This window comes from Salmo trutta, chromosome 21 (genome assembly GCF_901001165.1).
Source record: "Salmo trutta chromosome 21, fSalTru1.1, whole genome shotgun sequence".
NCBI lineage: Eukaryota > Metazoa > Chordata > Actinopteri > Salmoniformes > Salmonidae > Salmo > Salmo trutta.
Window position 1 is genome coordinate 46,042,212 of NC_042977.1, and position 25,769 is coordinate 46,067,980.

General features: G+C 46.1%; 1 protein-coding gene across 1 annotated transcript in view; it reads left to right on the forward strand.

Moving 5' to 3' along the window:
• Positions 1-236: 236 nt before the first annotated feature.
• Positions 237-25,769, forward strand: part of ptprda (protein tyrosine phosphatase receptor type Da) — a 34,172-nt gene continuing 8,639 nt past the window's right edge. The window contains exons 1-6 of the mRNA XM_029705921.1: positions 237-381; positions 1,394-1,569; positions 10,814-10,933; positions 11,826-11,980; positions 16,332-16,617; positions 24,294-24,472. Coding sequence (XP_029561781.1) covers positions 300-381; positions 1,394-1,569; positions 10,814-10,933; positions 11,826-11,980; positions 16,332-16,617; positions 24,294-24,472 — 998 coding nt within the window. The 5' untranslated portion in view covers positions 237-299. The remainder of the gene's footprint in view (positions 382-1,393; positions 1,570-10,813; positions 10,934-11,825; positions 11,981-16,331; positions 16,618-24,293; positions 24,473-25,769) is intronic.

The following is a 25,769-nucleotide window of genomic DNA, read 5'->3' on the forward strand; positions in this document are numbered from 1 at the left end:
CTCCATCTCTCTCTCTGTCCATCTCTCTCTCTCTGTCCATCTCTCTCGCTCTGTCCATCTCTCTCTCTGTCCATCTCTCTCTCTCTGTCCATCTCTCTCTTTCTGTCCATCTCCATCTCTCTTTCTCTCTCTGTCCATCTCTTTCTCTCTGTCTATCTCCATCTCTCTCCCTGTCATCTCAATCTCTCTTTCTTTACGCTCTCTTCCTCCCTCCCTCTTTCCCTTCCTCTCTCTCCTCTCTGTCTTCTCTCCATCAGTCCATAGATCCTGCCCAGCAGTTCACCTGGGAGAATTCCAACATGGAGGTGAACAAACCAAAGAACCGCTATGCTAATGTCATCTCATATGACCACTCCAGAGTTGTCCTGACGTCTGTCGATGGTGAGCAGCTCCTCAGCTTCGTTTATAACTTCCCAATAGACTTTTCAGACACCATTGACTCACTGGCAGACTCCGACAGCTGTATAACATGTCTTCCTTCATTCACCCCTGTAGTAAAAGGTACATACTGTATATCGTCAGTGTTTGAAGCTTGGTGAATTGAGACCTGGCTCCAACAGCCACTCATTCACCTCAACTTCTCTGGAAATATGGTATCTCTATTATTCTGTATCTCATCCCCTCTCTCCTCCCTCCATGCCCTCTCCCCTCCCTCCATCCCCTCTCCCCTCCCTCCATCCCCTCCCCCATCCCCTCTCCCCTCCCCCATGCCCTCTCCTCTCCCCTCCCCCATGCCCTCTCCCCTCCCTCCATCCCCTCACTCCATCCCCTCCCCCATGCCCTCTCCCCTCCCTCCATCCCCTCCCTCCATCCCCTCCCCCCTCCCCCATGCCCTCTCCCCTCCCTCCATCCATCCCCTCCCCCCTCCCCCATGCCCTCCCCCATCCCCTCTCCCCTCCCCCATGCCCTCTCCCCTCCCTCCATCCCCTCTCCCCTCCCCCATGCCCTCTCCCCTCCCTCCATCCCCTCCCCCATGCCCTCTCCCCTCCCTCCATCCCCTCCCTCCATCCCCTCCCCCCTCCCCCCATGCCCTCTCCCCTCCCTCCATCCCCTCTCCCCTCCCCCATGCCCTCTCCCCTCCCCCATGCCCTCTCCCTTCCCCCATGCCCTCTCCCCTCCCCCATGCCCTCTCCCTTCCCTCCATCCCCTCCCCATGCCCTCTCCCCTCCCTCCATCCCCTCCCCCATGCCCTCTCCCCTCCCTCATCCCCTCCCCATGCCCTCTCCCCTCCCTCAATCCCCTCCCACATGCCCTCTCCCCCCCCTCCATTCCCTCCCCCCTCCCTCCATGCCCTCTCCCCCCCTCCATCCCCTCTCCCATCCCCTCTCCCTCCCTCCATGCCCTCTCTCTCTCTCTCTCTCTCTCTCTCTCGCTCTCTCTCTCTCTCTCTCAGCTGTTCCTGGTAGTGACTACATCAATGCCAACTACATAGACGGCTACAGGAAACAGAACGCCTACATCGCTACGCAGGGCCCGCTTCCCGAGACCCTCAGCGACTTCTGGAGGATGGTGTGGGAGCAGAGGGCTCACACTATCGTCATGATGACACGACTGGAGGAGAAGTCACGCGTGAGTACAACGACTCTGACCAGGTGTACTGTACATACCGCAGGTCTCACTGGTACGACCATCACTTTCAGGAGATGCCCCTCTTGCTGTACTTCCGTAACCATATAGCTGTCTTGTTATTGTTGTTGTCCATTGTTTGTCTTACGTTGAAGACCTGATCTATGAGTCACTTGTCAGTCCTAACAGCCCCTCCATACTGCCATGCTTTTCATAATGATGACAGTGCAGGGACTTCCTATATAATACCTTGACCTTGACCTGATCACATGACAGTCCTGTAGTCAACAATGTCCCTTCTGCTGTTCTAGGACCAGAGTACTAAGGCTATCTGATCATATTTATTGTTACCATGAGTCAGCTATGACAGAGATACCCTACCCTGTCTCAGACACACACACACACACACACACACACACACACACACACACACACACACACACAGACCTGACATCCACCCTGCTGGCCTGCATCAGCTATGACAGAGATACTCTACCCTGTCTCACACACACACACACAGACCTGACATCCACCCTGCTGGCCTGCATCAGCTATGACAGAGATACTCTACCCTGTCTCACACACACACACACAGACCTGACATCCACCCTGCTGGCCTGCATCAGCTTTGACGCCATAGAAAGACAATTACTCCTGTTCTGTGCCTGTGCAGTGGAGAGATGGAGAGATGTTTCCAGACAGATACATATAATGAGGCTGTAGCGGTGAATGTCTGGTAGAAGATAGGAGAGACAGAGATAATAGAGGCCGTAAAAAAGACAGAGATAATAGAGGACATGTAAAACAGACAGAGATAATAGAGGACATGTAAAACAGACAGAGATAATAGAGGACATGTAAAACAGACAGAGATAATAGAGGACATGTAAAACAGACAGAAAAAGATAATGAGGCTGTAGAGGTGAATGTCAGGTAGAAGATAGGAGAGACAGAGATAATAGAGGCCGTAAAAAAGACAGAGATAATAGAGGACATGTAAAACAGACAAAGATAATGAGGCTGTAGAGGTGAATGTCAGGTAGAAGATAGGAGAGACAGAGATAATAGAGGACATGTAAAACAGACAGAGATAATAGAGGACATGTAAAACAGACAGAGAAAATAGAGGACATGTAAAACAGACAGAGATAATAGAGGACATGTAAAACAGACAGAGACAATAGAGGACAGAGGACATGTAAAACAGACAGAGATAATAGGGGACATGTAAAACAGACAGAGATAATAGGGGACATGTAAAACAGACAGAGACAATAGAGGACAGAGGACATGTAAAACAGACAGAGATAATAGGGGACATGTAAAACAGACAGAGATAATAGGGGACATGTAAAACAGACAGAGACAATAGAGGACAGAGGACATGTAAAACAGACAGAGATAATAGGGGACATGTAAAACAGACAGAGATAATAGAGGACATGTAAAACAGACAGATAGAACAGCAGCCGTGTGACTCAGTCTGACAGAGGAGGCTTCAGTCACTCAAACACTAGGGGGGTGTGGTGACGTGTGTCTCTGACGGGGCCTGTTTGTAGCAGTGTGAGAACAGAGATGGAGGATAGAGGTGTCTGGTTTGTTTACATCCTCTGGACTGAGAGACACAATGATCTCTGTCTGAACTGAAAGACACAATGATCTCTGTCTGAACTGAGAGACACAATTATCTCTGTCTTAACTGAGAGACACAATGGTCTCTGTCTGAACTGAGAGACACAATGATCTCTGTCTGAACTGAGAGACACAATGATCTCTGTCTGAACTGAGAGACACAATTATCTCTGTCTTAACTGAGAGACACAATGATCTCTGTCTGAACTGAGAGACACAATGATCTCTGTCTGAACTGAGAGACACAATTATCTCTGTCTGAACTGAGAGACACAATTATCTCGGTCTGAACTGAGAGACACAATGATCTCTGTCTGGACTGAGAGACACAATTATCTCTGTCTGAACTGAGAGACACAATGATCTCTGTCTGGACTGAGAGACACAATGATCTCTGTCTGGACTGAGAGACAGGGAAATGTCAGTTTACAGGAGATAGTATTTATAGGAGAAAAGGTATGCCTCTTCTATCTGGTACTGTATCCAAATGTCAGCTCTCCTGTTGTCTACACAGTTTCACAGTCTGGTTAAGATAGCAGTACTGTTGCTACCTCCTCCCTTCCTCTCTCTCCCTTTCTCCCTCCCTCCCTCCCTCCCTCCCTCCCTCCTTCCCTTTCCATCCCTCTTCATGTATCCCAAATCGATGAGAGAGTGTATCCTAGTAGCCTTTAACACGTCGGCATTTTCAACAGGCTTTCCATTGACTTTCACCTTCTGTTTGGTGACAACAACATGCTCTGCCTTTGCCCGTCCCGAATGGAACCCTATTGTAGTGCACTACCTAAAGCAGGTTACCGATTGGGGCGCGGCCACTGTCTGTTCTCGCTCTCCTCTGAAGAAGATTGGATCTGAATGGCACAGTGAAGATAATGTGGACTGTTTCAGACTGTCAGTGTACGTGATGAGGTTGTTGTCGGGTCTTCTAAATCTGTTATTTCATGGTGTATAAGGCAGACTAAGAGGTTTAACTACTATTTATAAAACGTGTTGTTTGGATCCTGAATTGATAGCAGGGGAGTTATTCACGACAATCCCTGGATAATCTGTTAACAGTTCCATTTTAATTATCAATGCGTATCCACAACGCAGCCAGGCAATTCATGAACTTAATCTCACCTGAAAAAGGTTTTTGCTTCTAACGGACGATCAGTCTGTTTGGATAGTAACCATGCCAGTAGAATGGACGACCAGCCTGTTGGATAGTAACCATGCCAGTAGAATGGACGACCAGCCTGTTTGGATAGCAACCATGCCAGTAGAATGGACGACCAGCCTGTTAGCAACTTCAGAATCTCATAAATAACGACTGGCTATTGTCCAGAGTATACTGTCTGGTGAAGGGATGAAACAAAACTAGTTTATTCATTAAAATAATGTTTTTTATAAAATCATGTCATTATTTATATATTTATATATATTTATATATATATATATATATATATATATATATATATATATATATATATATATATACAGTTGAAGTCGGAAGTTTGCATACACCTTCGCCCAAAAAATTTTTTATGAAATGTATGCATTCACTACTGTAAGTCGCTCTGCTAAATGACTAAAATGTAAAATGATTTAATCCTAGTAAAAATTCCCTGTCTTAGGTCAGTTAGGATCACCACTTTATTTAAAGAAATGTGAAATGTCAGAATAATAGTAGAGAGAAGGATTTATTTCAGCTTTTATTTCTTTCATCACATTCCCAGTGGGTCAGAAGTTTAAATACACTCAATTAGTATTTGGTATCATTGCCTTTAAATTGTTTAACTTGGGTCAAACGTTTTGGGTAGCCTTCCACAAGCGTCCCACAATAAGTTGGGTGAATTTTGGCCTATTCCTCCTGACAGAGCTGGTGTAACTGAGTCAGATTTGTAGGCCTCATTGCTCGCACACACTTTTTCAGTTCTGCCCACAAATTTTCTATGGGATTAAGGTCAGGGCTTTGTGATGGCCACTCCAATACCTTGACTTTGTATGCTTGGGGTCATTGTCCATTTGGAAGACCCATTTGCGACCAAGCTTTAACTTCCTGACTGATGTCTTGAGATGTTGCTTTAATATATACTCAGAATTTTCCATCCTCATGATGCCATCTATTTTGTGAAGTGCACCAGTCCCTCCTGCAGCAAAGCACCCCCACAACATGATGCTGCCACCCCCGTGCTTCACAGTTGCGATGGTGTTCTTTGGCTTGCAAGCATCCCCCTTTTTCCTCCAAACATAACGATGGTCATTATGGCCAAACAGTTCTATTTTTGTTTCATCAGACCAGAGGAGATTTCTCCAAAAGTACGATCTTTGTCCCCATGTACAGTTGCAAACCATAGTCTGGCTTTTTTATGGGGGTTTTGGAGCAGTGGCTTCTTCCTTGCTGAGCGGCCTTTCAGGTTATGTCGATGTTGGACTCGTTTTACTGTGGATATAGATACTTTTGTACCTGTTTCCTCCAGCATCTTCACAAGGTCCTTTGCTGTTGTTCTGGGATTAATTTGCACTTTTCACACCGAAGTACGTTCATCTCTAGGAGACAGAACGCATCTCCTTCCTGGGCGGTGTGACGGCTGCGTGGTCCCATGGTGTTTATACTTGCGTACTATTGTTTGTACAGATGAATGTGGTACCTTCAGGGGTTTGGAAATTGCTCCAAAGGATGAACCAGACTTGTGGAGGTCTGCAATTTGTTTTATGAGGTCTTGGCTGATTTCTTTTGATTTTCCCATGATGTCAAGCAAAGAGGCACTGAGTTTGAAGGTAGGCCTTGAAATACATCCACAGGTACACCTCCAATTGATTCAAATTATGTCAATTAGCCTATCAGAAGCTTCTAAAGCCATGACATCATTTTCTGGAATTTTCCAAGCTGTTTAAAGGCACAGTCAACTTAGTGTATGTAATCTTCTGACCCACTGGAATTTTGATACAGTGAATTATAATTGAAATAATCTGTCTGTAAACAATTGTTGGAAAAATGACTTGTGTCATGCACAAAGTAGATGTCCTAACCGACTTGCCAAAACTATAGTTTGTTAACCTCTCTAGGGTAGGTGGCACCAAATCGTCCCACCTACGTAACAGCCAGTGGAATCCTGTGGCGCGTTATTCAAATACCTTAGAAATGCTATTACTTCAATTTCTCAAACATATGACTATTTTACAGCATTTTAAAGACAAGACTCTCGTTAATCTAACCACACTGTCCGATTTCAAAAAGGCTTTACAACGAAAGCAAAACATTATATTATGTCAGCAGAGTACCCAGCCAGAAAAAATCAGACACCCATTTTTCAAGCTAGCATATAATGTCACAAAAACCCAGAAGACAGCTAAATGCAGCACTAACCTTTGATGATCTTCATCAGATGACACACCTAGGACATTATGTTATACAATACATGCATGTTTTGTTCAATCAAGTTCATATTTATATCAAAAACCAGCTTTTTACATTAGCATGTGACGTTCAGAACTAGCATACCCCCCGCAAACTTCCGGCGAATTTACTAACAATTTACTAAATTACTCACGATAAACGTTCACAAAAAGCATAACAATTATTTTAAGAATTATAGATACAGAACTCCTCTATGCACTCGATATGTCCGATTTTAAAATAGCTTTTTGGTGAAAGCACATTTTGCAATATTCTAAGTAGATAGCCCGGCATCACAGGGCTAGCTATTTAGACACCCAGCAAGTTTGGCCTTCACCAAACTCCGATTTACTATTAGAAAAGTTTGATTACCTTTGGTGTGCTTCGTCAGAATGCACTCCCAGGACTTTACTTCAATAACAAATGTTGGTTTGGTCCCAAATAATCCATAGTTATGTTCAAACAGCGGCGTTTTGTTCGTGCGTTCGAGACACTATCCGAATGGTAAATAAGGGTTACGAGCACGGCGCATTTCGTGACAAAAAAATTCTAAATATTCCATTACCTTACTTCGAAGCATGTCAACCGCTGTTTAAAATCAATTTTTATGCCATTTTTCTCGTAAAAAAGCGATAATATTCCGACCGGGAATCTGCGTTTAGGTAAATAGACGACAGAAAATAAAGCACGGGATCGACTCGTGCACGCGCCTAAGCCCATTATCCTCTTAACGGCCACTTGCCAAAAGCGCAAATGTGTTTCAGCCTGGGGCTGGAATGACATCATTCAGCTTTTTCCCGGGCTCTGAGAGCCTATGGGAGCCGTAGGAAGTGTCACGTTACAGCAAAGATCCTCAGTCTTCAATAAACAGAGACAAGAAAAACAAGATCTTGTCAGACAGGCCACTTCCTGTTCAGAATCTTCTCAGGTTTTGGCCTGCCATATGAGTTCTGTTATACTCACAGACACCATTCAAACAGTTTTAGAAACTTTAGGGTGTTTTCTATCCAAAGCCAATAATTATATGCATATTCTAGTTACTGGGTAGGAGTAGTAACCAGATTAAATCGGGTACGTTTTTTATCCGGCCATGTAAATACTGCCCCCTAGCCCTAACAAGAAATTTGTGGAGTGGTTGAAAAACAAGTTTTAATGATTCCAACCTATGTGTATGTAAACTTCTGACTTCAACTGTATATATGTGTATATATGTGTGTGTATATATATATATATATATATATAGAAATATATATATATATGTATATATATATGTTTTTTGGTAACTGTTTTCTAAAGACTCGGGGCTGTTTCCACTGCTTGGCGTCGGGCTTTTAAAACAGACGTTATCACACAACAACCCCAGCGTTCTCAACTGTTATTGTTTTCTTTCAAGCTTGATTGAGCTTGAAATCAAATTGTGTTCGTCACGTACACAGTCTACAGCAGGTATAAAAGGTGCAGTGAAATGCTTACGTGCTAGCCCCCTCAACACTGCAGTACATTTATCAATACAAGTACAAATGAACAGGTAATTAGAAGGTAGTATATATTAGTAAACTGATAAGGATACAATAGTGAAAGGAGGAATACGTAGTCAGTTGTATAACTGAATGCATTAAACTGAAATGTGTCTTCTGCATTTAACTCAACCCCTCTGAATCAGAGAGGTGTGGAGGCCTTAATCCACATCCACGTCATCGACGCCCAGGGGAACAGTGGGTTAACTGCCTTGTTCAGGGGCAGAACGAGAGATTTTTTACCTTGTCAGCTCGGGGATTCGGTTACTGGCCCAACGCTCCTACTCACTGAGCTACCTGTCGCCCCTCACAGAATATACAGTATAAATTATGAATGTGCTATGTCAAGTATGACTTTATTTACAATTATAATAAAACATGTATTTTTACTGTTCTGATTACATTGGTAACCAGTTTATAATAGCAATATGACACCTCGGGGGGCTGTGGTATATGGCCAATATACCACAGCTAAGGACTCTATCCAGGTACTCCGCATTGTGTAAGAACAGGTCTTAACCGTGGCGTATTTGTATTTATAATAGATCCCATTAGTTCCTGTCAAGGCAGCAGCTACTCTTCCTGGGGTTTATTATGGACCCCCATTAGTTCCTGCCAAAGCAGCAGCTACTCTTCCTGAGGTTTATTATGGATCCCCATTAGTTCCTGCCAAGGCAGCAGCTACTCTTCCTGGGGTTTATTATGGATCCCCATTAATTCCTGCCAAGGCAGCAGCTACTCTTCCTGGGGTTTATTATGGATCCCCATTAGTTCCTGCCAAGACAGCAGCTACTCTTCCTGGGGTTTATTATGGATCCCCATTAGTTCCTGCCAAGACAGCAGCTACTCTTCCTGGGGTTTATTATGGATCAGCATTAGTTCCTGTCAAGGCAGCAGCTACTCTTTCTGGGGTTTATTATGGATCCCCATTAGTTCCTGCCAAGGCAGCAGCTACTCTTCCTGGGGTTTATTATGGATCCCCATTAGTTCCTGCCAAGGTAGCAGCTACTCTTCCTGGGGTTTATTATGGATCCCCATTAGTTCCTGCCAAGGCAGCAGCTACTCTTCCTGGGGTTTATTATGGATCCCCATTAGTTCCTGTCAAGGCAGCAGCTACTCTTCCTGGGGTTTATTATGGATCCCCATTAGTTCCTGCCAAGGCAGCAGCTACTCTTCCTGGGGTTTATTATGGATCCCCATTAGTTCCTGCCAAGGTAGCAGCTACTCTTCCTGGGGTTTATTATGGATCCCCATTAGTTCCTGCCAAGGCAGCAGCTACTCTTCCTGGGAACCAGCAACAGTTATATACAATTTAAAATATAACATGACACTTTTCACAACACATTTGGTGTGTTCCCTCAGACTACTCTACTACCACATATCTACAATACAACATCCATGTGAATGTGTGTGTAGAGTGTGTGTCTTATTGTGTATAAGCGTGTGACTGTGTCTGTGCCTGTCTCTTCACAGTCCCCACATATGTTGTATCTGTTTTTTAAAATCTGATTCTACTGCTCAGCCACATATCACACCTCCTCGTTCCTTATAGCTTAAATATAGAGTGGCCGTATCACAACCGGCTGTGATTGGGAGTCCCATAGGGCGGCGCACAACTGGCCCAGCATCGACCGGGTTTAGCCGGTGTAGGCCGTCATTGTAAATAAGAATTTGTTCTTAACTGACTTGCCTAGTTAAATAAAGGTTTAAATGTAAAAATATATATATATATTTAAGTTGAATCTGCAAAAGACTCCAGTGTTAGCTAGGAGCTAGGTGCTAGGAGCTAGGAACAGGGTGACCGTTATCTGATTACGCCAACTTGCCTGGTGTAATGGAACCAACGTCAAACTCTGCTTATGTGGCACTCCAGTATTGGAAAGGAAAATAAGACTATTGGAACCCTGGCGTGGATAGAGGTTGTGTCAGGTCTGGTCTGTCATGTTATATCGTTGTGGCCCCTAGCATTTAGCCCTTACCTCTCTAACATCAGGCTTGGTAGAGGTGAAGGTTTGTCCCACAGACTGATGTGTCCAGGTGGTCACTCCTGCTGTCTCCCTCTAGGCTGCCGTGACTGGATGAATTACACATAACGTTGGAATGCGTCCCAGACAGCACCTTGTACCCTATGTCGTAGTAGTGCACTATATAGGGAATAGGGTGCCATTTTGGAACACGTTACGTTATGTCATAACCCAGAACAGCATTCTGGGTAGTGGGTCGCAGACATTTTCCAGAAATGGTCTCCGAAGCGAACATAAACGAAGGATGCTGATGATCCAACCAGATATTAGCTCGTTGATGACAACACAGCTTGTCTGTTTAGAATGGTCAGCCTCTTCCATTGAGGGATAGTGGAGCTCTTATGAAACACCTCATGGTTCTCTAAATATCATACACTGGGGTTCCGGAGTATTTCCTAGTCAGGTCATTACAACACAGCTTGTCTGTTTAGAATGGTCAGCCTGTTCCATTGTGGAGCTGGTATGACATGAGGCTTTGGAGAGATATTGGGCAATATTGTCTGTTACTGCGATGCCTTATACCTTGTCTCACCAGCGTACCTCATTGTTATGCATTGGACCAGGAGTTTTCCCTGGTCAACATGACCTGACTAGGAAATACTCCGGAACCCCAGTGTATGATATTTAGAGAACCATGAGGTGTTCCAGACCAGGTGAAACTCTGGACCCGACTGATTGTGTTCTTCCTCCTCTACCAGGTGAAGTGTGACCAGTACTGGCCAGTCAGAGGGACAGAGACCTATGGTATGATACAGGTCAGCATGTTGGATACTGTGGAGCTGGCTACCTACAGCGTACGCACCTTTGCCCTCTACAAGGTAAGGGACTCTCATTCTGTCTGTCTCTCTCTCTTTCTCTGTCTCTCTGTCTCTCGCTCTGTCTCTCTCTCGATCTGTTTCTCTCTCTCTCTGTCTCTCTCTCTCTCTGTCACTCTCTCTTTCTCTGTCTCCCTGTCCCTCTCTCTGTCTCTCTCTTTGTCTCTCTTTCGATCTCTTTGTCTCTCTCTCTCTCTCGATATCTTTGTCTCTCTCTCTCTCGATCTCTTTCTATCTCTCTCTGTCTCTGTCGATCTCTTTCTCTCTCTCTCTCTCTCTCTCTCTCTCTCTCTCTCTCTCTCTCTCTCTCTCTCTCTCGCTCGCTCGCTCTCCCTCTCCCCATCCCTAGTGTATGGAATCACCTGTCTGTTTCATTCTCTCTTTCATTCATTCTTCTTCATTCCATTGCATCCCTCCATCACAACTTATCTACTAACTCACCTCTGTCCAACGGGAAGGTTGGTTTCATTTTCATCTCAAACCGCTCTGCTGCTGCACACACACACACACACACACACACACACACACACACACACACACACACACACACACACACACACACACACACACACACACACACACACACGCACACACACACAGGCACACACACACACACACACACACACACACACACACACACACACACACACACAGGCACACACACAGGCACACACACACACACACACACACACACACACACACACACAGGCACACACACAGGCACACACACACACAGCCGCACACACAGGCACACACACACACAGGCACACACACAGGCACACACACACACACACACACACACAGGCACACACACACACACACACACACACACAATAATGAACACCATAAACAATATTGTTTCCTTCGTTGACTCTCTCTGGGTTTTCTCCTACAGAATGGTTCCAGTGAGAAACGGGAGATTCGTCAGTTCCAGTTCATGGCCTGGCCGGACCATGGGGTACCAGAGTACCCCACCCCCATCCTGGCCTTCCTACGACGGGTCAAAGCCTGCAACCCCCCTGATGCTGGGCCCATGGTGGTACACTGCAGGTAAACTATGCCGTTTTTGCCGACTGCACTTGAAGAAACTTTAAAAGTTCTTGAAATGTTCTGTATTGACTGACCTTCATGTCTTAAAGTAATGATGGACTGTCATTTCTCTTTGCTTATTTGAGCTGTTCTTGACATAATATGGACTTGGTCTTTTACCAAATAGGGCTATCTTCTGTATACCATCCCTACCTTGTCACAACACAACTGACTGGCTCAAACGCATTAAGAAGGAAAGAAATTCCAGAAATGAACTTTTAACAAGGCACACCTGTTAATTGAAATGCATTCCAGGTGACTACCTCATGAAGCTGGTTGAGAGAATGCCAAGGTGTGTGCAAAACTGTCATTAAGGCAAAGGGTGGCTATTTGAAGAATCTCAAATATAAAATATATTTAGATTTGTTTAACATATGTGTTATTTCATAGTTTTGATGTCTTCACTATTATTCTACAATGTAGAAAATAGTAAAAATAAAGAAAAACCCTTGAATGAGTAGGTGTGTCCAAACTTTTAACCAGTAGTGTGTATGTGTATGTATGTATGTGTATGAGATATATTTTTGGGACATGTGTTACCAGACAGAAAAAAAGTTAATGAGGTACAGGTTTGAAAAGTCTCCTAGATATTACTGTATAACCCTGACGTTGCCTTTCTACGATTAATAAAGTTGTATTGAATTCAATTGCGATAGGTCCAATTAAATGTTTCCCTTCTCTCTCCTCCCTCCTTTAGTGCGGGCGTGGGTAGAACAGGCTGCCTGATCGTGTAATGTTAACCTCTCTCCTCCCTACTCCCTCAGTGTGGGCGTGGGTAGAACAGGCTGCCTGATCGTGTAATGTTAACCTCTCTCCTCTCTCAGTGCGGGCGTGGGTAGAACAGGCTGCCTGATCGTGTAATGTTAACCTCTCTCCTCCCTCAGTGTGGGCGTGGGTAGAACAGGCTGCCTGATCGTGTAATGTTAACCTCTCTCCTCCCTCCTCCCTCAGTGTGGGCGTGGGTAGAACAGGCTGCCTGATCGTGTAATGTTAACCTCTCTCCTCTCTCAGTGCGGGCGTGGGTAGAACAGGCTGCCTGATCGTGTAATGTTAACCTCTCTCCTCTCTCCTCCCTCGGTGCGGGCGTGGGTAGAACAGGCTGCCTGATCGTGTAATGTTAACCTCTCTCTCCTCCCTCAGTGTGGGCGTGGGTAGAACAGGCTGCCTGATCGTGCAATGTTAACCTCTCTCCTCCCTCAGTGTAGGCGTGGGTAGAACAGGCTGCCTGATCGTGTAATGTTAACCTCTCTCCTCCCTCAGTGCGGGCGTGGGTAGAACAGGCTGCCTGATCGTGTAATGTTAACCTCTCTCCTCCCTCATTGCGGGCGTGGGTAGAACAGGCTGCCTGATTGTGTAATTTTAACCTCTCTCCTCCCTCAGTGAGGGCGTGGGTAGAACAGGCTGCCTGATCGTGTAATGTTAACCTCACTCCTCCCTCAGTGCGGGCGTGGGTAGAACAGGCTGCCTGATCGTGTAATGTTAACCTCTCTCCTCCCTCAGTGCGGGCGTGGGTAGAACAGGCTGCCTGATCGTGTAATGTTAACCTCTCTCCTCCCTCAGTGAGGGCGTGGGTAGAACAGGCTGCCTGATCGTGTAATGTTAACCTCTCTCCTCCCTCCTTTAGTACGGGCGTGGGTAGAACAGGCTGCCTGATCGTGTAATGTTAACCTCTCTACTCTCTCAGTGAGGGCGTGGGTAGAACAGGCTGCCTGATCGTGTAATGTGAACCTCTCTTCTCCCTCAGTGTGGGCGTGGGTAGAACAGGCTGCCTGATCGTGTAATGTTAACCTCTCCTCCCTCAGTGCGGGCGTGGGTAGAACAGGCTGCCTGATCGTGTAATGTTAACCTCTCTCCTCCCTCAGTGTGGGCGTGGGTAGAACAGGCTGCCTGATCGTGTAATGTTAACCTCTCCTCCCTCAGTGCGGGCGTGGGTAGAACAGGCTGCCTGATCGTGTAATGTTAACCTCTCTCCTCCCTCAGTGTGGGCGTGGGTAGAACAGGCTGCCTGATCGTGTAATGTTAACCTCTCTCCTCCCTCCTTTAGTACGGGTGTGGGTAGAACAGGCTGCCTGATCGTGTAATGTTAACCTCTCTCCTCTCTCAGTGCGGGCATGGGTAGAACAGGCTGCCTGATCGTGTAATGTTAACCTCTCTCCTCCCTCCTCCCTCAGTGTGGGCATGGGTAGAACAGGCTGCCTGATCGTGTAATGTTAACCTCTCTCCTCTCTCAGTGCGGGCGTGGGTAGAACAGGCTGCCTGATCGTGTAATGTTAACCTCTCTCCTCCCTCCTCCCTCGGTGCGGGCGTGGGTAGAACAGGCTGCCTGATCGTGTAATGTTAACCTCTCTCTCCTCCCTCAGTGCGGGCGTGGGTAGAACAGGCTGCCTGATCGTGTAATGTTAACCTCTCTCCTCCCTTAGTGAGGGCGTGGGTAGAACAGGCTGCCTGATCGTGTAATGTTAACCTCTCTCCTCCCTCAGTGTGGGCGTGGGTAGAACAGGCTGCCTGATCGTGTAATGTTAACCTCTCTCCTCCCTCAGTGCGGGCGTGGGTAGAACAGGCTGCCTGATCGTGTAATTTTAACCTCTCTCCTCCCTCAGTGCGGGCGTGGGTAGAACAGGCTGCCTGATCGTGTAATGTTAACCTTTCTCCTCCCTCAGTGAGGGCGTGGGTAGAACAGGCTGCCTGATCGTGTAATGTTAACCTCTCTCCTCCCTCCTTTAGTACGGGCGTGGGTAGAACAGGCTGCCTGATCGTGTAATGTTAACCTCTCTCCTCCCTCAGTGAGGGCGTGGGTAGAACAGGCTGCCTGATCGTGTAATGTTAACCTCTCTTCTCCCTCCTTTAGTACGGGCGTGGGTAGAACAGGCTGCCTGATCGTGTAATGTTAACCTCTCTCCTCCCTCCTTTAGTACGGGCGTGGGTAGAACAGGCTGCCTGATTGTGTAATGTTAACCTCTCTCCTCTCTCAGTGCGGGCGTGGGTAGAACAGGCTGCCTGATCGTGTAATGTTAACCTCTCTCCTCCCTCCTCCCTCAGTGTGGGCGTGGGTAGAACAGGCTGCCTGATCGTGTAATGTTAACCTCCCTCCTCCCTTAGTGAGGGCGTGGGTAGAACAGGTTGCCTGATCGTGTAATGTTAACCTCTCTCCTATCTCCTCCCTCAGTGAGGGCGTGGGTAGAACAGGCTGCCTGATCGTGTAACGTTAACCTCTCTTCTCCCTCAGTGTGGGCGTGGGTAGAACAGGCTGCCTGATCGTGTAATGTTAACCTCTCTCGTCCCTCAGTGTGGGCGTGGGTAGAACAGGCTGCCTGATCGTGTAATGTTAACCTCTCTCCTCCCTCCTCCCTCAGTGCGGGCGTGGGTAGAACAGGCTGCCTGATCGTGTAATGTTAACCTCTCTCCTATCTCCTCCCTCAGTGAGGGCGTGGGTAGAACAGGCTGCCTGATCGTGTAATGTTAACCTCTCTCCTCCCTCCCTTAGTACGGACGTGGGTAGAACAGGCTGCCTGATCATGTAATGTTAACCTCTCTCCTCCCTCAGTGAGGGCGTGGGTAGAACAGGCTGCCTGATCGTGTAATGTTAACCTCTCTCCTCCCTCCCTCAGTGAGGGCGTGGGTAGAACAGGCTGCCTGATCGTGTAATGTTAACCTCTCTCCTTCCTCAGTGCGGGCGTGGGTAGAACAGGCTGCCTGATCGTGTAATGTTAACCTCTCTCCTCCCTCCTCCCTCAGTGTGGGCGTGGGTAGAACAGGCTGCCTGATCGTGTAATGTTAACCTCTCTCCTCTCTCCTCTCTCAGTGCGGGCGTGGGTAGAACAGGCAGCCTGATCGTGTAATGTTAACCTCTCTCCTCCCTCCTCCCTCAGTGAGGGCGTGGGTAGAACAGGCTGCCTGATCGTGTAATGTTAACCTCTCTCCTCCCTCAGTGTGGGCGTGGGTAGAAAAGGCTGCCTGATCGTGTAATGTTAACCTCTCTCCTCCCTCCTCCCTCAGTGAGGGCGTGGGTAGAACAGGCTGCCTGATCGTGTAATGTTAACCTCTCTCCTCCCTCCTCCCTCAGTGAGGGCGTGGGTAGAACAGGCTGCCTGATCGTGTAACGTTAACCTCTCTCCTCCCTCCCTCAGTGCGGGCGTGGGTAGAACAGGCTGCCTGATCGTGTAATGTTAATCTCTCTCCTCCCTCAGTGAGGGCGTGGGTAGAACAGGCTGCCTGATCGTGTAACGTTAACCTCTCCTCCCTACTCCCTCAGTGTGGGCGTGGGTAGAACAGGCTGCCTGATCGTGTAATGTTAACCTCTCTCCTCCCTCAGTGCGGGCGTGGGTAGAACAGGCTGCCTGATCGTGATCGAGGCCATGCTGGAGCGTATGAAGCATGAGAAGTCAGTGGATATCTACGGTCATGTGACGTGTATGAGAGCTCAGAGGAACTACATGGTGCAGACGGAGGACCAATATGTCTTCATCCACGAGGCCCTGCTAGAAGCTGCCACCTGTGGCCTCACTGAGGTCCCCGCACGCAACCTGTACGCACACATCCAGAAACTCACCCAGCCGCCCACAGGGGAGACCGTCACCGCCATGGAGCTGGAGTTTAAGGTAATATTATTAATAATAATATGTACAATCTTCATCGCCACCATCATCATCATAATGAGCCGGAGATCAAGCTGACATCTCGCTCCCCGATAAAAATGACCTCTGAACCTTTAGCCATGTAGATCAGAAACGGATTGGATAGGTGTAAACCATTGTTACCCGATACATTCCTAGTTGAGGATTCTACCCAGCCTATCAGATGTTGAGGTGGAGCCACTACTCCTGTGATTGGACAGTGACAGTGGAGATGTTTCAGATCTGTTACCTCATTGGTCCCTCACCCTCCTTCCTCCTCCTGTGATTTGAAAGTGTAGTTCAGGGATGGGCAACTTTGAAGGAAGGGGCCGGTGGCCCGCAACAAAAATGGGAACTCATCGTAAGGGACTGCAGTGGCTCGGGGGGCCTGCGTACCCACATCCATACCCAGACATGCAGTCAGAGCCGGCCGGAGACTTTTAGGGGCCTAAGCAACATTTTTGTTGGAGGGACCCCACCCAAGCAGCAAGCAAAACATTTTAGCGGCCCTCCACTACAGTGAATAGAAAACCGTTTTTGAAGTAAATTTGCTGCAATTCCACACATTTTTTTGCCATGTGGTGGAGAGAAGTATTGACCGTTTTTAACATGATATCTGAGTGAGAGTGACTAACGATATCAACGCGGGCCCCCGGTCGGTAATTCAGTCGTGATTACTACAAGTTTAGATCGCTGGCCGTTAAGACTAATTTACCAATCTAAAAAAAAAAAAAAAAAAAAAATGCGCTGGTTAATTGAGTAACTACCAGTGACTGATAAAACAAGAGAAAAAACTGCTGGTGTAGAACCACATTTCAAAATGTGTATATGTTTATGGTGTATTCTACTATTCTACCTAGCAACAATAAGTTGAGACCCCGACTGAGTTCCTTCAGATTTTTTTTTTAATTTTGGGGAAATTGTTCCACAGGTCTACAAAAGGGGCAGCCAGTTGCCCAGGTTCTACAGTAGTTTTACGTTTATTGTCCCAGAAAATGACCATATCAAACAACGTTGAACATATAAATCCACATGGCTCACAATGACATACAGTTCAAGTCATAGAGATGACAGCCATCAATACTACTACAATGACATACAGTTCAAGTCATAGAGCTGACAGCCATCAATACTACTACAATGACATACAGTTCAAGTCATAGAGATGACAGCCATCAATACTACTACAATGACATACAGTTCAAGTCATAGAGACGACAGCCATCAATACTACTACAATGACATACAGTTCAAGTAACTCAACGGTGTAGGGGCTGGACACAGTCAGACAGGATGGAACTCATGGTGTCAGACAGGATGGAACTCATGGTGTCAGACAGGATGGAACTCATGGTGTCAGACAGGATGGAACTCATGGTGTCAGACAGGATGGAACTCATGGTGTCAGACAGGATGGAACTCATGGTGTCAGACAGGATGGAACTCATGGTGTCAGACAAGATGGAACTCATGGTGTCAGACAGGATGGAACTCATGGTGTCAGACAGGATAGGACTAATGGTGTCAGACAGGATGGAACTCATGGTGTCAGACAGGATGGAACTCATGGTGTCAGACAGGATGAAACTCATGGTGTCAGACAGGATGGAACTCATGGTGTCAGACAGGATGGAACTCATGGTGTCAGACAGGATGGAACTCATGGTGTCAGACAGGATGGAACTCATGGTGTCAGACAGGATGGAACTCATGGTGTCAGACAGGATGGAACTCATGGTGTCAGACAGGATGGAACTCATGGTGTCAGACAAGATGGAACTCATGGTGTCAGACAGGATGGAACTCATGGTGTCAGACAGGATGGAACTCATGGTGTAGGGCCTGGGAAAAGTCAGACAGGATGGATTCTGTCTTCCTCGCCTGTTATACAGGTCAGATAGATGACCCAGCTGATGACCCCTGGTCTTACTGACCACTTTCACTATTCTAGCAAGTGCATTTTTTGTTTTTACACAAAGGTTGTCGTACCAGGCAATCAAAACCCATTTGGTAACATTTTACTTGACAGCCAGCGTCACAACACGTTATAACACAGTCATAACCATATCATAATATGTCATAACAGCTAACATAACTTGTCATAAATATATATATAACATAAACATAAATATATATATAACATAAACATAAATATATATATAAACATAAATATATATATAACATAAATATATATACATATCATAAATATATATAACATAAACATAAATATATAACATATATATATATAACATAAATATATATATAAAACATAAATATATATATAACATAAATATATATATAAAACATAAATATATATATAACATAAATATATATATATAACATAAATATATATATATAACGTAAACATATATATATATATAACATAAACATAAATATATATACATAACATAAATATAAATATATATATAACATAAACATTGTCACGCCCTGACCAGGTGAACTCAGGTATTTTGGGTCAGGGTGTGTCATGTTGGGTATTTTTCCTTGGTTTGTTTTATGTTTACGTTTTAGCCTTGTGTAGGCTCTAGGTGGGTTATATCTATGTTGGGTTCTGTCGATTCCCAATCAGAGACAGCTGTTGCTAATTGTCTCTGATTGGGATCACATTTAAGTTGCTGTTTTCCCCACGCTGTTTGTGGGGTGTTGTCTCGTTGTTTGAGCACGTAACGTATCGCCATTTTCCTTGAGTTTTGTGTACATGTTTATTTCCAGTGTGTTGAATAAACATGTGTTCGCTCCCAGCTGCGTTTTGGTCCGCTTCCTCGTTACCAGGCGACGATCGTTACAAACATAAATATATATTTGTTGACCATATTAAATTATCTTTGTAATTGCTCACACATTGATGTCAGACGTGCACCTACCCCAATGCCCTGTTGCTGATGACTGGGATGAATGCAGGAACAGATTTCAGGATCAGAACAAGACACCTTGTTTTTTTACTAATGGTTGATATAAGGACATGTACATACAAGTCGGAAGTCAGAAAAAAAATTGTAGACCTCCACAAGTCTGGTTCATCCTTGGGAGCAATTACCAAACGCCTGAAGGTACCACGTTCATCTGTACAAACAATAGTACGCAAGTATAAACACCATGGGACCACGCAGCCGTCACACCGTCACCTAGAGATGAATGTACTTTGGTGCGAAAAGTCCAGAACAACAGTAAAGGACCTTGTGAAGATGCTGGAGGAAACAGGTACAAAAGTATCTATATCCACAGTAAAACGAGTCCTATATCAACATAACCTGAAAGGCCGCTCAGCAAAGAAGAAGCCACTGCTCCAAAACCCCCATAAAAAAGCCAGACTACGGTTTGCAACTGCAGATTGTACTTTTTGGAGAAATCTCCTCTGGTCCGATGAAACAAAAATAGAACAGTTTGGCTGTAATGACCATCGTTATGTTTGGAGGAAAAAGGGGGAGGCTTGCAAGCCGAAGATCACCATCCCCCCGTGAAGCACGGGGGTGGCAGCATCATGTTGTGGTGGTGCTTTGCTGCAGGAGGGACTGGTGCACTTCACAAAAAAGATGGAATCATGAGGTAGGAAAATGATGTGGATATATTGAAGCAACATATCACGACATCAGTCAGGAAGTTAAAGCTTGGTCGCAAATGGGTCTTCCAAATGGACAATGACCCCAAGCGTACATCCAAAGTAGTGGCAAAATGGCTTAAGGACAACAAAGTCAAGGTATTGGAGTGGCCATCACAAAGCCCTGACTTCAATCCTATAGAAAATTTGTGGGCAGAACTGAAAAAGTGTGTGCGAGCAAGGAGGCCTACAAACCTGACTCAGTTACACCAGCTCTGTCAGGAGGAATGGGCCAAAATTCACCCAACGTATTGTGGGAAGCTTGTGGAAGGCTACCCAAAACGTTTGACCCAAGTTAAACAATTTAAAGGCAATGCTACCAAATACTAATTGAGTGTATGTAAACTTCTGACCCTCTGGGAATGTGATGAAAGGAATAAAAGCTGAAATAAATCATTCTCTCTACTATTATTCTGACATTTCAATTTTTTTAAATAAAGTGGTGATCCTACCTGACTTAAGACATGGAATTTTTACTTGTATTAAATGTCAGGAATTGTGAAAAACTGAGTTTAAATGTATTTGGCTAAGGTGTATGTAAACTTCTGACTTCAGCTGTATTTGTATTTATTATTGATCCCCATTAGCTCCTGTCAAGGCAGCAGCTACTCTTCCTGGGGTTTATTTTGGAGCTCCATTAGTTCCTGTCAAGGCAGCAGCTACTCTTCCTGGGGTTTATTATGAAACCCCATTAGTTCCTGGCAAGGCAGCAGCTACTCTTCCTGGGGTTTATTATGGACCCCCATTAGTTCCTGCCAAGGCAGCAGCTTCTCTTCCTGGGGTTTATTATGGATCCCCATTAGTTCCTGCCAAGGCAGCAGCTACTCTTCCTGGGGTTTATTATGGATCCCCATTAGTTCCTGCCAAGGCAGCAGCTACTCTTCCTGGGGTTTATTATGGGTCCCCATTAGTTCCTGCCAAGGCAGCAGCTACTCTTCCTGGGGTTTATTATGGATCCCCATTAGTTCCTGCCAAGGCAGCAGCTACTCTTCCTGGGGTTTATTATGGATCCCCATTAGTTCCTGCCAAGGCAGCAGCTACTCCTTCTGGGGTTTATTATAGATCCCCATTAGTTCCTGCCAAGGCAACAGCTACTCTTCCTGGGGTTTATTATGGATCCCCATTAGTTCCTGCCAAGGCAGCAGCTACTCTTCCTGGGAACCAGCAAAATGAAGACAGTTTTACAATTTAAAAACATTACATTACATTCATAACAGATTTCACAACACACTAAGTGTGCCCTCAGGCCCCTACTCTACCACATATCTACAGTACAAACTCCATGTGTACGTGTGTGTATAGTGTGTATGTTATCGTGTGTGTGTGTATGCATGTGTCTGTGCCTATGTCTGTGTCTCTTCAGTCCCCACTGGTCCTTTTTTTAATCTGATTCTTCTGCTGAATCAGTTACCTGATATGGAATAGAGTTCCATGTAGTCATGGCTCTATGTAGTACTGTGCGCCTCCCATAGTCTGTTCTGGACTTGGGGACTGTGAAGAGACCTCTGGTGGCATGTCTTGTGGGGTATGAATGGGTGTCTGAGCTGTGTGCCAGTAGTTCAAACAGTCAGCTCAGTGCTTTCAACATGTCAATACCTCTCACAAATACAAGTAGTGATGAAGTCAATCTCTCCTCCACTTTGAGCCAGGAGAGATTGACATGCATATTATTAATGTTTGCTCTCTGTCTACATCCAAAGGCCAGCCATGCTGCTCAAAAGGCAGAGTAGTGCTTTATTATGGACAGACTTCTCCCCATCTTAGCTACTGTTGTATCAATATGTTTTGACCATAACAGTTTACAATCCAGGGTTACTCCAAGCAGTTTAGTCACCTCAACTTGCTCAAGTTCCACATTATTCATTACAATATTTAGTTGAGGTTTAGGCTTCATTGAATGATTTGTCCCAAATACAATGCTTTTAGTTTTGGAAGTATTTAGGACAAACTTTATCCTAATCACCCATTCTGAAACTAACTGCAGCTCTTTGTTAAGTGTTGTAGTCATTTCAGTCGCTGTAGTAGCTGATGTGTATAGTGTTGAGTCATCCGCATACATAGACACACTGGCTTTACTCAAAGTCAGTGGCATGTCGTTAGTAAAGATTGAAAAACCTCAGGGGCCTAAACAGCTGCCCTGGGGAATTCCTGATTCTTCCTGGATTATATTTGAGAGGCTTCCATGAAAGAACACCCTCTGTGTTCTGTTGGACAAGTAACTCTTTATCCACAGTAGAGCAGGGGGTGTAAAGCCATAACACATACATTTTTCCAGCAGCAGACTGTGGTCGATAATGTCAAAAGCCGCACTGAAGTCTAACAAAATAGCCCCCCACAATCTTTTAATCATCAATTCATGAATAGGCCTATCTTGCTTTTATGATTATTATGGTCATAATGCTTCTAGACAGTGTCATAAAGTGTATTTTCTACAAGATATTTAAAATATGATGGAAAAAAGCAAGACTGTAAAGAATTCATTACAACAACAAAAGATTTAAGAAACAAACTTTCAAACAAAAGGTAATTTCGTGGCAGGGGAAAAACGAATTTGAATAAATGTGGATTTTGACACTCTTATGTAGGTGTCATAACCAGCCATAAAATAACACTATACATGTCACAACAGATGTAAATATATGGGTCATGACAGTGTTATGACAGGTTATAACAAGTTATGTCAGCTGTTATGACATGGTTATGAATATGCCATAATGTGTTATGACACTGGGAGTCAAGTAAAGTGTTAGCGAAAAGGGTAAGACAGACTCTATGTACGACTTACTAAATAGAGTCATTAAGGTCCTGTTTACATGATCTCCAGTGCTCTGTAGCTCTTCCAGTGGTAGAAGGAGAGAGAGAGGGAGAGGATACGAGTGAGAGAGGAACGAGCCCTGCCGTTCAAGCCCAGGCAGTCTGGCCACCACACACAGAGCAACACCAGGTCTGTCCACTCCTGTGATGTCCATCTGTGGTGTGAGAGCTGCCAGGTCCAGGACTGAGCCAGTCACGCCTCTCCACTCCCCCACTCCCATCTCTCCAGCAGGCTCTGCTGTGTGTGTGTTGCCAGCTCTGTGGACACCCACCCCCATCTACTATAGCCATTACAACCATTTTATACCCACCATGCCTTACTGTTACTATCAGTAAAGTCCTGCTGCTATTAATGTGATATACATTAATGAGCCCCTGTTAAAGAAACACAATAAAGTGAAGTACATGTGAGTGATACTCTCTCCCCTCCTCCTTTTCTCTCCTCTTCCCTATCTCCCTCCTTCTCTCTCCTCTTCCCTATCTCCCTCCTTCTCTCTCCTCCTTCTCTCTCCTCTTCCCTATCTCCCTCCTTCTTTCTCCTCCTTCTCTATCATCCTTCTCTCTCCCCTCCTCCTTCTCTCCTCTTCCCTATCTCCCTCCTTCTCTATTCTCCTTCTCTCTCCCCTCCTCCTTCTCTCCTCTTCCCTATCTCCCTCCTTCTCTCTCCTCCTTCTCTATCCTCCTTCTCTCTCCCCTCCTCCTTCTCTCCTCTTCCCTATCTCCCTCCTTCTCTCCCCTCCTTCTCTCTCCCTCCTTCTCTCTCTCCTCCTTCTCTCTCCCTCCTTCTCTCTCCCTCCTTCCCTCTCCTCTTCCCTATCTCCCTCCTTCTCTCTCCCTCCTTCCCTCTCCCTCCTTCTCTCTCCTCCTTCTCTATCCTCCTTCTCTCTCCCCTCCTCCTTCTCTCCTCTTCCCTATCTCCCTCCTTCTCTCCCCTCCTTCTCTCTCCCTCCTTCTCTCTCTCCTCCTTCTCTCTCCCTCCTTCTCTCTCCCTCCTTCCCTCTCCTCTTCCCTATCTCCCTCCTTCTCTCTCCCTCCTTCCCTCTCCCTCCTTCTCTCTCCCTCCTCCTCTCTCCCTCCTTCTCTCTCCCTCCTCCTCTCTCCCTCCTTCTCTCTCCCTCCTTCTCTATCCTCCTTCTCTCCCCTCCTTCTTCTATCTCCCTTCTTCTATCTCCTCCTGTTCTCTCCCTTTCTCCTTTTCTCCTCTCCTTATTCCCTCCCTCTCTCACAGAGACTGGCTAACTCCAAAGCCCACACCTCCAGGTTCATCAGTGCCAACCTGCCCTGCAATAAGTTCAAGAACCGGCTGGTGAACATCATGCCCTTCGAGTCGACACGCGTGTGTCTGCAGCCTATCAGAGGAGTGGAGGGGTCTGACTACATCAACGCCAGCTGCATCGATGGATACAGGTAAGAGAGAGAGTGTGTGTGTATCTGTGTGTGTGTGTGTGTGTGTGTGTGTGTGTGTGTGTGTGTGTGTGTGTGTGTGTGTGTGTGTGTGTGGTGTGTGTGTGTGTGTGTGTGTGTGTGTGTGTGTGTGTGTGTGTGTGTGTGGTCTGACTACATCAACGCCAGCTGCATCGGCGGTTACAGGTAAGAGAGCGAGTGAGTGTGAGTGTGTGTGTGTGTGTGTGTGTGTGTGTGTGTGTGTGTGGTCTGACTACATCAACGCCAGCTGCATCGGCGGTTACAGGTAAGAGAGCGAGTGAGTGTGAGTGTGTGTGTGTGTGTGTGTGTGTGTGTGTGGTCTGACTACATCAACGCCAGCTGCATCGGCGGTTACAGGTTAGGAGGAGAAGCAGCAACAATTGTGTGAATTGATTTAGGAATCATTATAGACACGGGGAGAATCTCATTTTCATTGCCTTGATTCCTTGCGCCCTCTCTCCTTAGAGGGGAGGGACCCTTTGACCTTCTCATCCAATGGGTTTTGACAAGGACACGAGGAATAAAGGAAATGCAGTAGAGATTCTCTCACTGTCTAGTCTAGCTGGGTCAGACTGGGGTGGGCCAAAACTTTCTCCTTCTGTCAGCTGTTTCTTCACACACTGTGGCCCTCCAGGACTGGATCAGTCCAATCAATGTGTCCATCCATCCTCAGTCGTCTCTGCCTCAGACATCCCTGGGTGTTGATTAACCACTCCATGTTGAAACTACGACCTGTGCTGACATGGCCTGTTAGCTTATAAGGCTATGAGCCTTCCTGAGAGGACAGAGATTAAATGTGGCCTCACACAGTGGAGAGAGGCAGGAGGAGAGAGAGAGAGATGAAGAGGAGGGCGAGGGGAGAGGAGAGAGAGATGGAGAGAGAGAGATGGAGGAGAAAAGAGGAGCGGAGAGGAGAGAGGGATGGAGAGAGAGAGATGGAGAAGAAAGAGGGAGAGATGAAGAGAGATGAAGAGGAGGGCGAGGGGAGAGGAGAGAGAGATGGAGGAGGGGAGAGGAGGGGAGAGGAGAAAGGGATGGAGAGAGAGAGATGGAGAAGAAAGAGGGAGAGATGAAGAGAGATGGAGAGAAGAGGAGGGCGAGGGGAGAGGAGAAAGGGATGGAGAGAGATGGAATAGTAGAGAGGGAGAGATGAAGAGGAGAGGAGAGAGTGTGCATGATATGTCATGTGGTCCGTACAGGGAGGGAGGAATAAGCTGTGTGCCTGAGCCTCCCTCCCTGTACGGACCACATGACATATCATGCACACACAGCTTGTTCC